The sequence below is a fragment of the Mya arenaria genome, chromosome 2 (assembly GCF_026914265.1).
Source record: "Mya arenaria isolate MELC-2E11 chromosome 2, ASM2691426v1".
Lineage (NCBI taxonomy): Eukaryota > Metazoa > Mollusca > Bivalvia > Myida > Myidae > Mya > Mya arenaria.
In genome coordinates this window covers 54,164,384-54,182,663 of record NC_069123.1, presented here as the reverse complement: position 1 = coordinate 54,182,663, position 18,280 = coordinate 54,164,384, and the positions used below count along the sequence as shown (strand labels likewise).

At 37.3% G+C, this 18,280-nt stretch overlaps 1 protein-coding gene across 1 annotated transcript; it reads left to right on the top strand.

The window, feature by feature from the left end:
* Positions 1–5,636: 5,636 nt before the first annotated feature.
* Positions 5,637–10,452, top strand: LOC128245293 (uncharacterized). Its single transcript, XM_052963425.1, has 3 exons — positions 5,637–6,033; positions 7,383–7,538; positions 8,742–10,452. Exons 1-3 carry the CDS (start codon positions 5,775–5,777, stop codon positions 9,206–9,208), a joined length of 882 nt encoding a protein of 293 aa, XP_052819385.1. The 5' UTR covers positions 5,637–5,774; the 3' UTR covers positions 9,209–10,452.
* The last annotated feature ends 7,828 nt before the right edge of the window (positions 10,453–18,280 follow it).

Here is an 18,280-nt window from a genome sequence, read left to right as displayed (position 1 = left end):
TGGTAGTCAACTTGGAGCAAGGCCAGTCCTTGAGTATAACTAGTCTGGTAGTCAACTTGGAGTAAGGCCAGTCCGCTAGTATAACCAGCCTGGTAGCCAAATAAGAGTAAAGCCAGTCCGCGAGAATGTTCCTCAGTTTTAAAGCCAACTACCGCGAGTATATTGCCCAGTCTGGTAGCCATCAAGGAGAAAGGTCAGTCTGCGAATATATCACCCATTCTGGTAAACAACTAGGAGTAAAGCCAGTACGTAAGTATATCGCCCAGTGTGGTTGCAAACTAGGAATATGGTTCAGTCGTATATCGCATAGCCTGGTAGCCAACTAGGAGTTGGGCAATTCCGCGAGTATATTGCCCAGTCTGGTAGCCAACACGGAGAAATTCCAGTTCGCAAGTGTGTCCCCTATCTGGTAACCATCCAGGAGTATGGCCAATCCGCAAGTATGTCCCCAAGTCTAGTAGCCAACCAAGAGTATTGCCAGTACGCGAGTATATCGCCCAGTCTGGTAGACAATTCTGAGTAGGCTCATTCCGGTATGTTTTGCCAGATGACTAGACTGCCAGCTGAAGATATTAGTATGAGGATGTGAACCACTATTGGAGAACTACTAAAATTCACTAGACTAGTATTTATGTGAAGTGAGTTATCGGCGATTTTAGTTAGGATTTTTAGTCCAATAACAGCGAAATTGTAGAAACATTGTGTTTTAGGACATATTTAACTTTTTATGCCCCCAAAGGTTGGCATATAAAAATCGCACCTTCCATCCGTCCGTTAGTCCGGCTCAACTTCTCTTGTCCGGGCTGTAACTTTCTCATGTATGGAGAGATTTATAAAATAACTTGCCACATGTGTATGGCATAGAAAGACAATGTGTCGCGTACAAGACCTCTGTTCTTACCTGTAAGTTTTAGGTAACACTTAAGTGTTTGAATACTACGGAATGCTGCATATAAGGACAGAGTATAGGTGGTCGTGTCCGGACTGTTACTCCCTCATCCATTGGTCAGATTTAAAATAACTTTACACATTTGTTTGACATACTGGGAAGACGTGTCGCGTGCAAGACCCATATCCCTACCTTTAAGGTCACACTTAGACATAATGTCAGGTGGTCTTGCAAATGCGCCAGCCATTTTGGTTAGACATAATGCCATGTGGTCTTGCAAATGCGCCAGTCATTTGGTTTAGACATAACGTAATTGAGTCATGCAAATGCACCAGCCATGCGCACCAGCCATGCTGGTTAGACATAAAGCCATAAATGTGATCGTGCAAATGCACCAGATATATTGGTTAGACGTAATGGACATTTTATTGCCATTTTCATAATTTTATTATGTACTGACGGTGTTCAAAAGTCAATCTCACTTTCGGGGGCATTCTTCAAATACTGTGACAGCTCTTATTAAGTAATATTTCTTGTGACAGCTCTTATTAAGTAATATTTCTTATATATGTCCCTTAAATAAATGCCGCCCTTTAAGCAGACTGTCTTTAAGCTTACCTTGATTGTTATCCCCGCCAAAAGTTTTCGGTGGAAGGATATAGACTTGGCGTTGTCGGTCCTTCCGGAGCCACTATTGTGTAACTTCTGAACAGAAATTAATGAAACCTGCGTCAAATGTGTACATTATTATGGTTGGTCATTCGTCTTCCTCGGGTCAACCTTGTTTTTTTGTTGCCTTTTAATGAATATAATAAAGCTAATACGTATGGCCAGAGCTGTTTCTATCTCATTAAAGGATAAACGTTAATGAAACTGCGATGAATTGTGTTCTAAGTAGTAGTAAGTACGCGCAAGATTAGAACGGGTCTGTAACCCGAAAGTTATTGCTCTTTAAAAAAAAATGTCCCCAGTACTAGGTATCTAATAGCTTAAAACTGATGTGGTGTGTGTATAATATATACAAGTTGGTACATATCATCAGGTATTTTTACGTATTGAAAAAAGCTTACATTTTCTTGACAAAACCCTGGATCGGGCCTCTTGTGTAGAAACAGACGGATTGTTTACACTCGAGCAAAAGGGCTATGTTATATTGTGAAATCAGATAAGAGTGTTATTCAATAGTGCAAGAAATTATTATAAAGAACGATTAATTTCTTTATAAGGCGGAATAAATGTAATCTGGCCAATACTCTTGAGAACATGCAACAGAGCGATTCAAAGTGGTATTGGTCTTGCACAATTAAAAAAAATCGGACAGCGAACTACATTTTTACACATGATTTTACATTTGTTTGCATATTCTTAACAATTCTAAGCATTTTTCCTATCAACTCCTGATATATGTTACTTTAACCAGAGGCTATTTAAACTAGCACTACATTGAGGCTTTGTACGACGTGAAATTAAATGAAATACTAAGTAGGAGTATTTTGACATGATCATTCGGTACGATATCAAGCGATCTCCTTACAAGTGCTCAACATTATACAAAAAAGTTAAAATGTTTAAAATATTACATTTCGTTATATTACATTGATATCACTTTGTTAAAATCCACATAAGGATGAATGAAATGGACTATAATGCTTAGCAACCTTGTACAATATTCGAAAAACACTCGTGCATCGTCGTACAATTATCGAATACATCAAGAAATGTCCTAGTAGGCCAAGTTGTATAACACCAAGTCTTCTTCTGTTACCCGCCTTGTTCGAACGTTGTCGGAATAACTCTGTTGTTGCTTCAGAACGGCGAGAACACGCGATAAAATTCGACACTGGCCGAGAATATGTACAGAACAGTTGCGAGATTCGTACCAGAAATTTCTGAACGGCGATCATTTCCAACAGTTAAACTTACCGACAATATGGGTGAGAACTGAAGACATAAGTTCGACTTTATTCATACGGCGGCATCGACTTCCTTATTACTCCTTACCGCAGTTTGGGGCAAAAGTCATGACAGTGTGACACAGGTTTCCGTGTGATTTTTTTTATATTCGACAAATTGCAAAATAAACAAGCAAGTATACTATATTTTTGAATAACAATTCAATTCCTCAACTTTCCAAATATGTTAAAGTAACTCACTCATGGTTTGTAAAATGCACTTTTTAATTACGAATTAAGTGTGGCAAATCATAAGGAGTGTTGAAACAAAATTACCAAAAGCTGGAACCCTCCAGCAAATGTTGATATTTGCTCAAATATCGTCTTTGAAGACCACAATTTTTATAAGCGTTAATACCTACGGCTGTGGTGGTACGTGATTGGTTGATTGACATTACCACATGATGTTATCAATGTATTGTTAACAGTTCAACATATCCACCGCTTTTGTTATAGACCCGGTGGCCTTGTAGACTAGCTGGCTGTTATCTATATTTTCTTGATTTCACCGGCGTGTGTTCGAACCCCACTTAAACCAAACTACTTTGCTATGCTATATCTGTTTTTTTTCTGCAATTTCGATATTTTAGAGTAAAATAATGATAAAATAAGGGTTTTCAAATGCATTACCGAGAAAACAATTCTTTGGTCCAAAAACATGAGCGAGTCACTTTAACGAACATTATCATTTTAAACTGCAACTCCAGATTGAAAGATTATGAAAATTATATAAAGACGGCCTTGTAAACAACCTATTTATTATAAGAAAAAAAAGAAATCAGAATAATCATCATTTACTGGATTAGCAAATAAAATGCGTGTACGGATTTGCTTCAGTTGCAATAATGCATTACAATATTTAAATGCAACGTGACAGTTTTGTTAAAACAGCCACAGGGCATCATGAATAAATGAGATGATATACTTTTGTATGCGTTAATTAGTGTCTTCTGTAATTTATTTATGTCTATGAACTTTTTATATTAAAAGTTATGTTGTTAAAGGCGTATATCCGAAATATACATATTGAATAGACCAGATAAGACTAATTGATAAAAAAAAAGTGAGAATGTATATTCGGAGGTAAAACATAACGTTACACAAAATTAGTCTTGTAATGCGAATTGCTATATTGTAAAAAAGATGATGTTAAAATATTCATAGTTCACGTGTCCCAGCACCAACTTTTCCAAGGTGTTATGTTTGTTTTGTCTCCTGTTTCTATCAACGCGGTAAAGTTATTCAGAGGTAAAAGTATCAACAAATTAAGACTACTTAAAATATTCTTTTGAATAACAGAACACTAATTTATTTGAGAACATCACATTACATCTACATCAATGAAATATGTCAGTCGTTACAACCCATGATATTTAAGGTATATAAAATTAAATTTTGAAAGGCGGTTTTCATTGAAAGTCATTTGACAGCATATATTTATATGCGTACATGTATATAGGCAGAACAAATCTTAAATTATAGTAAAAGTTACCAGTATTTTCTTATGATTCAATGGCGGTCGTATACCGTATTAATCTAACAAAACAGTCCCTTGCTTAAGTATAAACAATTAAACAATTTATTAACTTCACAGTGATAAAATCCTTTCTCTTAGCAATTTGTTTGTATACGAACGTAGAAAGATTCTTTAACATAACAATATCTTCAGTATTTAACATCTCTATCGTTTTAAACATATTTGGACGCGTATGATAAAATAGTTCTTAATCTGAGATATGTGTTTAGGTTGCATTCTGTTAATAATGGAATTCACTTTCCAATACATTACAGTGTGTGCAAATTCTTCGTTCAAACCTTAATGTCCCATCTGCCAACTTCTATAATAAGCATATGTGATGATTTATCTCAAACCGATTTTAAGCAATTATAATTTTCTGTCCATAAACACACGTCGGGTATTGTTAAAAACTCATCTATAAAATAACGCCCAAAAGTCCAGGAATCTACTTTGAAAAAAGGACGTTTTTTATTCCATGCTTAAAAAGTTACATCAAACTTGAATAATCACCTATTCCTTGTGCGATCGACACATGGTAAAATCCCAAAATTCTAAATATAGTTTAACGATTAACAGTCGATTTTGTTTTAGTTATTTATTTTACAACGATTGTGAAATGAGTTATTACAACATTATAATTATTAATCACTCTCGTCGGCACGATGTTACGGGAGAGTGTGGTCTTGTGTTGTTGGTAATTTTGTTTTGTTTGGAAATTTACAACATCAGCTAGCATTACCTTGGAGATAATTATTACGAATTTATAATTTGGCAGACTAGTGACTTCAATCCAGTATTTAATAAATAATACAATGCCATATTCCATATATTTTGCCAGTTTTGGGCATTAACAAAGTCGTTTTGGCGGGTAGTACATATCATATGGATTGTGTTTGTATCATTTCAACTGGCAATCGTTTCGTAAATACCCAAATTTCGGAACTGTATAACAAATCATGCCTTAGAAGAATATATCAAAAAGTTTCAATTTATGTACAGGTGTTCATGCTATCACTTTCTCTTTTAAATAGGGGTCGTGTACAACAAACGGTATTAAACCTTTTTTATTTATGGACTTAATAGCTTCTGTAATCATTTAATATTGCAAATTGAATATAATTTCCATTTTAAAGAACCCTTTTGACCTGTTTATATAGTTTCAGTTTTAGTATTAACCATATTTTTTTCTTAAATAATCCAGTACATACAGTAATGATGAGGATGGTTCACTCAGACAATAACCTTTAATGTACAAATTAGATGTTCTCAAGCGAAAGATGACTTACTGTGCATGCAACGCCGCGTCAGTGGCTGTTGGATTTTGGATTTCGACATAGAAATACACATATTCTAAGAACACTGCCATAAATAATTTGGGAAAAGAGTGACGTAACTTATTCATTATTATTCAGCGATGGGGCGGTCATGGAAGCTGTGCCGCTTCAGTGTGGCTGTGTTGGTTGTGGTGGTGCTGGCCCAGCTTGCGGCAGTCGCAGCACCAGGCTGGCTTATCGCCGTGGAGGGAAACCATGAGACGCACATAGGCCTTTTCTACAAAGTCAGGTGCGAGACGTTGAACGAGAACCGCTGCCAGACAATTTCCTTCAGGGACGAGTACTTTAGGGACACCAGGCGTAAAGCTGAGCTCGGCAGGAAAACAATCGCCGCTTTAGGTAGGTCCTACGGCAAGCAGCGATTAAATTAAAAAGGTTTTCAAAATTCTTCTCCTTCAGATAATTATCTAATTACAGTAAAGTTCTGTATAGCTATATTTGCGATGACGATTTTTAGTTTTGAATTTGGTTATCTGGCATCAAATTAAAAAGTCAAGGAGATCGCTTGATATCGTACCGCATGATCATGTCAAAATACTCCTACTTAGTATTTCATTTAAAATCATGTCGTACAAAGCCTCAATGTAGTGCTAGTTTAAATAACCTCTGGTTAAAGTAACATATATCAGGAGTTGATAGGAAAAATGCTTAGAATTGTTAAGAATATGTAAACAAATGTAAAATCATGTGTAAAAATGTAGTTCGCTGTCCGATTTTTTTAATCGTGCAAGAGTCGACATAACGAGTTTCGACAGTAACTGTATTTTGGTTTGGTTTGGTTCAATTATATACTGTCTGACATGATGACAAACAATTGTTACACTATTTAAAGGGCGTTTTGTCCTTTTTGAAAGTCACATTCAAGCATTCTGTAGTGCGGACGATTAGTCTACATGCCCACTGTGACTGCATCTTTCTTACATGTTTAATTCTTATCGGAATTAACGTTAGAACATTAATTTGCTATGATAACATGAATTATAGATACCGATTGTCTGATTGTTTTTGTGTGTTAAAGATGTCCCGTTCTTTGTAAGCGTAAGACGCGTAACTCTGCGCTATACAAATAAACGTTAACATAAAATCAAATAAGTATTAAGTATATTAAGGGGAAAATTGTTGTTAGACTAAGTATTTTTAAAGGATAAAAGGTCGTTAAACTGTCTTTGACGTGCTTCTTTGATGCATACAAAACACCCAACGGACATATTTTCGCTACGAGCCAATACAGTTTGATGCGCTTTGTTTTATCAAATAGTTTTTGGTCTGATTAATCTAATTAATGCAAATAGTAAGGGCGTTTATCACAACATGCAACTATGCTCATAGTTTATATGCACATAAAACATGTTTAGACTAATGTCGTAGTTTAAATCACGAACATGTCTCTTAAGTTTAGTGACATATTCGTGAATTAAACTAAAACATGCATTTTAAACACCATTCTGTTTTACGGTCCACAGACCTGTTTAGAAAAAAGGTATATTATAAAATCAAGTGTCATGACGCATTTGATAAATGATGTGTGTGTTATGACGCTTTTAAATAAAAGGAAAAGATAACAGTAAATCATCTTAAAGTTCCTAGTAAAACAAAAATGTAACGTTTAAATTGAAATGTTTCAACATTTTAAATCGAAAAACAAAAAGACTAACACAATCTTATTACACACATGTCTCGTGTTTTAGACTACAACTACAACGTCGCTGTGTGGCGGCAGGTGCTATTGACGTCGGCCGTTGGCTGCTCCCTAGTCGCGCTTCTCGTGCAGCTTGGTCGTCGGGTGGTCGATAAAAGGCATGTGCGCATCATCATCCTCTCCATCGCCCTCACCGCCCTCTCAGGTACGATAGTGTCCACACAGGCACTGCTTGTGTTTTTCTCTCCGCCTCCGTCACACAGGCACCGTTTGTGTCTATCCTCTCCATCGCCCTCACCGCCCTCCAAGGTACAATGATGTCCGCATAGGCACTGATTGTGTCTATTCTTTCCATCTCCCTCATCGGCCTTCCAGGTACGACGGTGTTTACACAGGCATTGATTGTTTCCGTACTCTCCATCACCCTCACCGCCCTCTCATGTACGACGGTGTCCGTCTTCATCACCCTCACCGCTCTCTCATGTACGACGGTGCCCGTCTTCATCACCCTCACCGCCCTTTCATGTACGACGGTGTCCGTCTTCATCACCCTCACCGCCCTCTCATGTACGACGGTGTCCGTCTTCACAACCCTCACCGCCATCTCATGTACGACGGTGTCCGTCTTCATCACCCTCACCGCCCTCTCATGTACGACGGTGTCCGTCCTCTCCATCGCCCTCACCGCCCTCTCAGGTACGACGGTGTTCACACAGGCACTGATTGTGTCCGTCCTCTCCATCGCCCTCACCGCCCTCTTATGTACGACGGTGCACACACTGGCACTGCTTGTGTTTGTCCTCTCCATCGCCGTCACCGCCCCCTAAGGTAGGACGGTGTCCACCTAGGGCACTGCCTGTGTCCGCCCTCTCCATCGCCCTCACCGCCTTCTCAGGAAGACGGTGTCCACACAGGTACTGATTGTTTTCGTCATTCAACTCCTTTTTAAACAGGTTTTGGTTCCTACTTTCAGGTGAACTTTTGACGGGCGGGTGTGCGAAGGTCACACATAATTTGATTTAGTAAACAGCAACTTTTAAGTTTGTAAAAGAAATGTGCCTTGAAATCGTTTTTAGTGTGTAGCAGTTTGTTTTTAGAACTTGATAATTTTACCACCGCTTCTAGAACTGAAGAACTGACCCTTTTTTAATTAGCCGTAAAATTTATATTTCCTTAAAACTGGAAATAGGGAATGTATATTGCGATGTGTTTTATTTTTAACAATTTATTCTTTTATGGACAGTTTTTATGAAAAGTCTTTCAATGAATATTACAATTTATTTAATGCTATTATATGTTGCATTTGAGGTTTTGTCTTGAATCACATACGTGTAAGTTAAACTTTACCAAAACAGACACCCTTTTCAACATAAAAGTGTATTATTTGAAATGTATTTGTACGTTTCAGCCGGGCTGATGCTTTCGGTGACGTCTAGCTACATCGTGGATTGTATGTACCAGATGGAGCTGTTGTCCTTTGACACCCCCAGGGACCACACGTACCTCGCTTTCCCCTACTCCATCGCCCTGGCCCTTGGATCCGTCCTCCTCCAGTTCATAGGCATTCTCGTCCTCGGGGCTCACATCTTTGAGCCCAAGGTCACAATAGTCAAAAAACCACGCAGAATGAGTATTTCGACCGTGGAGCCCGGCTACACAGAAAAAAAAATGCAGCCACCTCCACCGGCAGTTAAAGCCTCTGAGCAGAATATTCCGCCTGCTGCCATGATGACAACAGCAACTAGCGCCCCAAAAGCGCCGACAAAAGTAGAGTCAACTCCTTTGATGAAGACAACTGTTAATGTGACCAGCTCTCGAATAAACCCACCGCAACGCAAGGGCGATACTAGCAACATATTGTCGGAAAAGCTTTAGAATGCAAGCGAATATACATTTATGTGAGATTTTTGCTTTGACATAATTTAAAATGACACTTGCCACAAAGGAAATGATTAAAGTGAGCGAGAAATTAAAGTATCAAACGGAATGCATTTAGTGATTGCATCAATCAAACTATAAATCAGCCCTGTGTACGAGTAAGAAAATCATAGATCATACTATATAAATGATCAACTGCCATCGGTTTTGATGTTTAATCTTAAATCTCAAAATTATCATTGACACGTCCTTGTAAAGAGGCTCTTAAGGAATAGTAGACACATGAAGCAATTTGGTATAATGATTAAACGGTTTTCTGACCTGTCGTGAGTATGCTAGTCTAATTAAGTCTCGTCAACACAACATATAAACAGTCGATGATAAAACAACAATCAATGCCAGCCACAAACGTACGTGAACGTCATTTTATCACGCACGTGGTTAACAACAGAGGAATAAGGTACAACGAAAGTTACACTGTAAATTTATCAAAGATAAAAAAATCTCATTTATATAATAAAACAACGATACACATATATGTTCAATTCTTTGCTGTTTTCTTATAGTGCTATTCGTTTGTTGACACGAGATAAAGGTGTATTACACATCCTAGACCAACATCCAACGTCTGACATTCACTGCGGAATAATTAAGAAACCCTTGCCATTTCACCTGGCACACCGTCATAAGTTGTGCATTTCCCGACGCCAAGAATGACACGTAGGTTTCTGTTCTGAACCGCATTGATGCTTGAAGAGTTTACATCCCAGATAGCTGCAATGTAATTGAATAAGCAATAGAGCCATAGTATGCGCCATAAGGCATACCCCAGCCAAGGCATACCACAGCAAATTTAACACTTAATCATAAGAAGTACAAGGGCCCTGTCAGCATTCTAAGGAAAAGGATATGATGATTGTTCCTGCCACGGATACAGTTGGTAACTAGTACGTTGTACGTATTGAGGACGAACGTGAACTATGTTACTCTAAGTATTATACAGTTTGGTTTAAAGCTAACAGAAGAATGCCATTTACATATAATTGTGCAATGTATGCCATCTACGAATGTATCCAATAATAATGGGAACATCGTTCAACGTTATCTTAGACATGGAGAAATAATCTGAACAAAAGAACTGACGGTGTGCGACATAACAGCTTGAAATATTTTACCAGGTATTCTTATGGCCTCATTGATCCCTATACATACGAATCTTGAATAAATGAATAAAAGCTGCACATCTCGATAATTTGCGTTATTTCCTGGTATCAATACTGTTTGTAAGACTTGATATTTGAATTACTTTACCTTTGTTTTCCGAAAACTGCTCTTCTCTTGCTCATGTTACTATTTAATTTTGTCATTATAGCTTAGTCGATCATTAAAAACGGTACTATATGTATATATGGTCAGAATGTATTCACCTAAATGGCAAGACTTATGCCTCTATATGGCAATGGTTCTATATGATCTGTACTTGCCAACTTTGATGTCGGGTTAAGTTAATAAGCACTGAATACTGAGCATTAAAAGCTTCACAATATATTTTGTCTGCACCAATGGCTTTCTTACTTTTAGCTTTTCCTAAGTCGTTTTTAACTTCCTTAACAAATATATTTGAATTCAAATGAAAATATGCACGGTCATGACCTAGTTTCACTTTCATTGGAATACATTTCTTCTTATCCTGATTAATTCCGACCCGATCGATACAGTTAAAAAACTGTTATCAATTGTACTAGCCTCATTGAAAACTTCATTTTACATTTTGTACTAATGTCTTAGCTTAGTGAACTTCTCTGTCAAAAGACTATATAGTAGAAATATAATTAGTCTTTACCAAGTTTGTTTCACTTTCACTTACACATCACAGCCAATCTCTCTCACCGTCCACATATTCTGCTTTAACAGTCAATTTCTCGCGTAGCTGCGTACTAAATATAAATGGTCTGGGCCATGCAGTTTCAGAGAAGATTTTCAAAATTTTACTGTAAAAAGTAAACATAAAATCTCGAACACCAGGGGTGAAGGACAGCTTTGACCCCAGGGACAGAACTTTAACAATCTTGGTTAACAGCCACTACATGAGGCTTCTTTCCAATTATCAAAAGTATTGGCTTTGTGGTTTCAGAAGTATATAGAAAAACTTGGACCCCTTGGCCAGGGCCACTTTTAACCCAAGGGATATATTTTGAACATATTGGTAAAAGACTACTACATGAGTGTGCAAACAAAATATTCAGGGTCTGGACCTTGTAGTTTCAGAGATGGAGATTTTAAAAGTTTAAGCATGTTGACGCCGGACACCGGGCAAAAGAGCAACGACAAAGCTAGCCACACATACAACAATGAGCTATAAATGTTTAAAATATACAACATGGGTCATTTATTTTCACATGCTTTTTACTAACTTTCACAAATGAATAATTTCATGTGTGTGTTTATAGCATCATATGCATAAATGGTTGGCGTTTTAGACATTTATTTTAATATGTGAGCAGCTGTGGTTAGGAAATAGTTTTCACTGGGCAGCTCCTTTACATCACTATTAAAAGAGCTAGATTATAACATCCCAATTATTCTACTCGTTGATACCAGAATTGCAGAAAAAAATATATGTAAAGTATAAAATACTGAGAGCGAACCCACGCCGGTACAGCCAATATTTTTTTAGAAAACTGACAATAAAACCGCTCGCCACAAGGACTCTTGCATAAGTTGAGGGATGATTAAACTTTTAAGCCGTTTGATGAACGCATTGTTAACGCTATTCATAATCGTGGACTTCAAAGACAATATGTGATCACATATTAATATTTGTGGTCCCATATCAATATTTGTTGAAGGTTCAAGCCGTCAGTGTCTAAGTTTCAACACTCTTAATGATTTGCCATACTGAGTACACAAAAGAAATCCGTAAAATTGCATTTTACAAACCAAGAAAATTTCCTTTCAAGTAAAATTTGTACACTCCATGGCTACTACACGTACAATTTTCTTTTTTATCATCATTATATTGGTGCGACACGCATCTGGAGACAAAACTATGAAATCATATATTTATTTTTTTCCTCGTCTGAACATCGTTCGTGAATGTAATTAATCAACCAAAAGTAATATATTTAGACAAAACTTTTTGTTACTTACCTTTATCATTAAATTAATCATTGTCAAAACATAACAACCATTGGAACAATATTTATATGAAAAACTACAGAAACATGGAAAGTAGTTTGAAGTTTAAACATAAACCCTGTTTAATGGCACAGAGTCAATGCTAAAGACATATAACACAAAAACAATCACTCACAAAACCAGAAACAAGGAACAGCAGTACAAAAGTCAACAAACAACACAGTACATATATATACTACATAAAAACTACGAGGGTTTATTAAGGATTGTTTGGTAACGCATTGAAACGGCCAGTAAAATGTAAATTTACTTGGAGTTTAAACTGGTTTGTAAGCACAAACTCACTCTTATCCCAACAATCCCAATCATGGCCGACATCTTGAATTCAGGACCTAGATGCCCGAGTTGAATGTTATCTAGGCCAAAGTCATTTTGTGTGAAAAAAATATCCATTTTCTTGAACATATCCATCTTATCAAAACGAACACTCCCTTCGACAGCAGCATCAATTGATTGGTTATTTAAGGGATGAATTGCGGGGTTGATGTCATTATCGGGGTATGAACGCAATTGGGTTGGTCAATGTGTGTGGAGTCCGAAGGACTCCACGCGTACTTTGACCAACCCAATTGCGGTCATATCCCCGATAATGACATCAACCCCGCAATTCATTCCTTACATTTACACCAATAGTCCATTATTTAATTCAAGAAACGTTAAAAAAAATACTTCATTTCTTTTAAGAAAACCTTTCAGTAATCCGTTCTTACCCATTCTGTAAACAGAACGACCCGACTATAACCGGAAACATTTTTTTCAAATGACGTCACAATAACGCGGGAAAAGATCAACCACTTGAAATCACTTTAAAACGTAAAATTGAAACACTTCTGGTACCAATATATTTAAAATATAATAAACTAACCCTTTTAAAAATGTTGATCTATATTTTACGGGACCTGCAGACACAATACAACCAATAACAAGATCAATCGCTTTCAGCAGTGCGTTCAGTCAGGCGAGCGTTTACAAAACGCTCACAAACGTTTTGTTTTGTATCCCTGTTGCAACGCAGCGCATACACGTTAAGCGGGAAACCAAATAGCGAACGTTCGCCGCAAACATCTTTACTGAACGCGCTGCTGGTATATTGTTATGCAATGAATTACGATCCGAACATATCCGAAGATGTTGCGTTCATCGATTGATGAACGCAATTGCCGAAAGGCAGTTCATTTAAGGAATGGAAGTTGAGGTGTAAATATTCTCATCACAAGTGTCAGTGTCTTTGAACACTTCTAATGGAAGCAATGTGATTTTCGGCATTGCACCTCGATCTGAAGGTTAAATTCCAGTTCTTGTGAATGATGAACGCTAGTTTTCAGCACAAAGGACTCGGGCTTACACTGTGGCTTTTCCCCAAATGTGGTACTTCGATATGGCAGTATTTGTTTGGTACTACAGCTTATGTGACTGCGCATGGTTCTTCCTCTGGAACGGACCATAAAACTCAATATCAAGAGGCTTGAGTATGTGACGCACTTGAGCAGGCAGAATAAACATTACAATATTATTCTGTATGGCTGAGTCAGCAGAATCAAGGCAACATGTGACCTGTGTCCATCTAGAAGCAAGAGTACCTTGTTATCTCTTCTCCGTGGAATGAACTGTTCAAAGTGTTCATTTATATACTTATTTAATACTTGCTTGTTCGATCATCCAGAATCAGACACAGTTCATTTCACTTCTGGTAATCCGCCTTTTAACAAGTCAAAGTTTATTTGCATTCCAGGAAACACAAAGTATGGAGGAATAGCCGACCCACTTGCACTTCCAGTACCAAAAAGTATGTGGTGTTATCCGTTCCAGATGTTACAGACTGAACAGGGTGCTCAACACTCGCAGCAATATGAGGGAGCTTGTGTTGGGCTGAATTACTTGTTTTCGTCAATATTGTAGATCAAGTGAAACATCCCTCAAGGTTTAAATAAGTCATTACAACATTTTCACAGGAATCTTTGCCCGCACATGCGCAAAAGCCTTAGGCTTAATAACCATTATTTACGGCCAGTTACTAAAAAGCCTTTCAATTATTTCATTGGTAGCGGTTTATTCCTGGTTCATTTCCCTAACTGAATGGCGTACCCAATGGCTACATCCATGTACTTCTGCGAGGTGTATTCATACTCCAGGTGAGTCATTATCTTTAAATGACTTGCAAATTTGGCCTCCTCAAGCTGATCAAAAGGGGGAGCTTTCTTATCACACATGTTTCAGTGTTTTCTTAAAGTCCTTCTCGTATTTTCAGGTACACTGAACGTTCTTGAATCCTTAAGTGATAAGTACGGATGTGACTTCCTCTTTGACAATTTTGTATGCATTTATAAGGGCAGTTGATGAATACAGTCTGTATTATTTCTCACTTTCTGGGGATGTGCCTAAAACAGGAAATATAAGTCATTAATTTCTGTACTTGTTCACTAAGACTATAGGTCAAGATAACACACACAATAGAAAATTGCTTGGCCATTCTACACAGTATTGAATCAAGTGACCGCCATTGTAAAATGTAAACAATGCAGACAGAAATATCAAACATATTAAAAATGTAGTTTCTTGGTTTATAATTGAAGGTTTTCATGGCAATTAATTGGGAACAGTAAATTCAGGTTATTCGCCACATGCACACTTGAATCTATTAGAATTACATGTTGAAAATGCATTTTCTTTCGCACCTTTAACAACAATAACGCTAGCTGTACTCTCGTAGTAAAAAATGACGTCATAGCATTGCAGGCTCACATTTTGCGATAACCAGGTAACAACAAAGATGCCCACAAAATAAGGTTGATCGCGATTTTAGGGACGACTACGATACTGTAGTGCATGAAGTAAATATGTACTAACCCTGTACACGTTAAGGAGTACATCGGAAACAGTTTAAGTGTTCCATTTGTGTCATGTGCTTTTGCACATATTCATACATTTGGTTTTATTAAGTAAGCAACCATATGAAAAATCATGTGCATTATTTTGTTATATTTCATATTTCATTCCGTAAGCAATGATGCAATGTCTTGGATTTGATAGGGATGCCACGACTTTGTATTGCATGTATTATTTCGTGTCATTTACTCCATGTTAGTCGTCAGTTAATCCACATGGTGAATGAAATCATTCCATGGACTGCCTTCCTGCTAAATAACTTCTCTTGTCGTTTTGAATTTGTATTGAGCATTTGAGTAATGCGGCATTTTCAGCCTGCTCAAAATTCCATGTAGTAATTACAAAAACAAAAAAACAAAAAAAAACGCAAAAAGCTTTTGTTTGTGAATAACACAACCCACTGAAGTACAGTAAAAACCCTATATGCGACCACCTCGTTTTCACGAACAACCCGCTAATGAGACCGATCAACCGACGTAGAACACAACCTACTGAAGTACAGTAAAAACCTGTATGCAACCATCCCGTTTTCACGACCAAACAGCTAATGAGACCGATCAACCGACGTAGAACACAACCTACTGAAATACAGTAAAAACCTGTATGCGACCATCCCGTTTTCACGACCAAACAGCTAATGAGAGCTATTTACCGATGTAGAACACAACCTACTGAATTCCATGTAGAATCGAACTCGATACTAACATTTTAGCCCATTTTAGTGCGATTAAGCAACGAATATTTTTTAATGTGGAAGCTTTCTATAATTGGACCAAGTTGATTGTAAAGTAAAGTATATCAAGATAGTGCCAAAATCTAGCCATATAGAGCCAATTCTTGACCACTGCGGCGTCCAATGACCATAACTCAGTCACAATACTATCCGTCCCTAGTAAAATCAAATTTACGTTGTATACAGCTATATAAAATGAAGCGAACGCCACGAAGTGATTTTAATGAGATAGGGATTAAATCGGTTATGTTCGATATAAAAGTGTTTTCGTCTATGTATAATAATACAATAATTTTTCTATACATTTTACATGTCTAGTCAAGTCAACATGAACTTATTGAGGTTCATACAGTGATATAACACTTAGATGTTTTCACTGTTGTGAAATTTTAGCCCTCAATTTAAAAACAAACATCAGCGCGCAAAGGGCTCGTACACACTTTTTAAGTACACTCTTATACAATCCGGCGCCCTTTTCTGAAAGCAAAAACCCAACAACATCCAGCCTTACAATTAAGAACCATTTTGTATCCTTTAATGGCAAATAATTAACAGAAAAACTCACTTGTGAAATACAGCTTGAGATGGTCACTCAGTGAATTATATTGCGATCTTACAAATTAACGAATTCGCACGCAGCATTCTTATTTGCACCGTATTTTGGCTAACAGTAAAGCGATGCGGATGCTATTAATTTACGAATTAAATCGTTAAAGTAAAACGGTTTTAATGTATTATTTTGTCGTTACATAACAAAGCATTGGCATTGCAGGTATATATGAAAATAAAATGTTCTGCACATAATGAACCGTCGTATAAATTAATTCCGTTCACATCCATTTAGATGTGCTCCTCTTGGACTTGTCACTTGAAGTCTATTGCAGATTTATTCAGTATATACGTAGTTCCCATGTTTCGAGGGACTGACAGACAAAACGGATATGTAGACCTAGGTCGAGTCACTTCCGTTGTAGCGGGCCATATACATCTGCTTCTGTGTGTTCTATTGTTCTCTTGTTGGCCGAGATGTACATATTGAGGCTCCCTGTGTGGCAATAATATGATAACAGGCCATCTCTTATTAATTAGTAGATATCCTGATAAGGACGTCGACATTTTAGAATACCACACAACTGTTTGTTCACCCATTATTACACCTGCATGGTGCATTATACAATTCTCTATTAGCATTCGTAACCAATTAACTGGCAATCAAATAAGGTATTTTAATTTATATTTAGTTTAATTCATTTTGACACATTCCGCCGAAAATTGCAGACTAATGTTTACTAATACCTCTTAAGAGGTTTTGCAATTTTATTCAAATATAATGATTCAATCGACTTAGTGCGTGTATGTTTTGCAAAGAAAATAACAATCAGTGTAAAACTGTTAGAGGCTAATTTCAAGTGTGTGGCGATCGTGATGGAAACAATACGAAGATACTAAGCTATTTAGTCTGAAGTGTAATTAGATTCCTGTGGAGAACGTTTCATTTGGATTTTACTGTATTTACAAAATGCCTTCATTTTTCAAGTCACATGAAACCGTGTTTGATGTTTGATCAAAATAAATCGTATTGCCATAGGGCTTCTTGTCATGTTTCAGTTTCAGTTTTGCAAATGATTATGTAAACTTGTGAATTACAGGGCCTGGATGTTGAAGTGTCTGGGCGATGGGGACAAGGTCTTGCTCCGGGTGTGACGGGGAGTTACCTGTGAAGGGTTACCAGGTACATCGGTTGTGCGCAGTCAACACGTCCAAACTTGGTACAGTGACTGTGCGTAGTCAACGCGTCAAAAGTTGGGAACAACGGCTGTGCCCAACACGTGGAAACTTGGCATAGCTGATGTGCACATATACACGTATACACTTGGTACAGCGGCTGTGCAGAGTCAACACGTCAAATCTTAACCGAACATTGGTTGTAAAACACATAACTTTCTTCCTCGTCCGCTTCCAATGTGACTTGGGCAACTCGCATCGAACGACGAAATTTATCCATGATAAGATATGTTAAATGATAAATAAGGAAATAATTAATAATATTTAAAACGTTTTTTCTTGAAAAATTCTAAAATTGTCGAAAATCGGAGGCCTGATTGGTCTTACCGACTTATTTGCTCAACCATGTACGCTTACACGCTTTATTCTCAACTTCTATAAAAACACACTCGTTGTTACTATATAACTGCAACCAATCCCATTCAAGTTGATGAGTCTGTCAGATACCACTGAATTGTGGCGTTTTC

What these genes read in the sequence shown, in the direction of transcription:
- LOC128245293 (XM_052963425.1), top strand. Translation starts at nt 5,775, where the DNA reads ATGGGGCGGTCATGGAAGCTGTGCCGCTTCAGTGTGGCTGTGTTGGTT. An exon ending in GAAAACAATCGCCGCTTTAG is followed by an intron (nt 6,034 to 7,382) that starts GTAGGTCCTACG and finishes CTCGTGTTTTAG; the next exon opens with ACTACAACTACAACGTCGCT. An exon ending in CGCCCTCACCGCCCTCTCAG is followed by an intron (nt 7,539 to 8,741) that starts GTACGATAGTGT and finishes TGTACGTTTCAG; the next exon opens with CCGGGCTGATGCTTTCGGTG.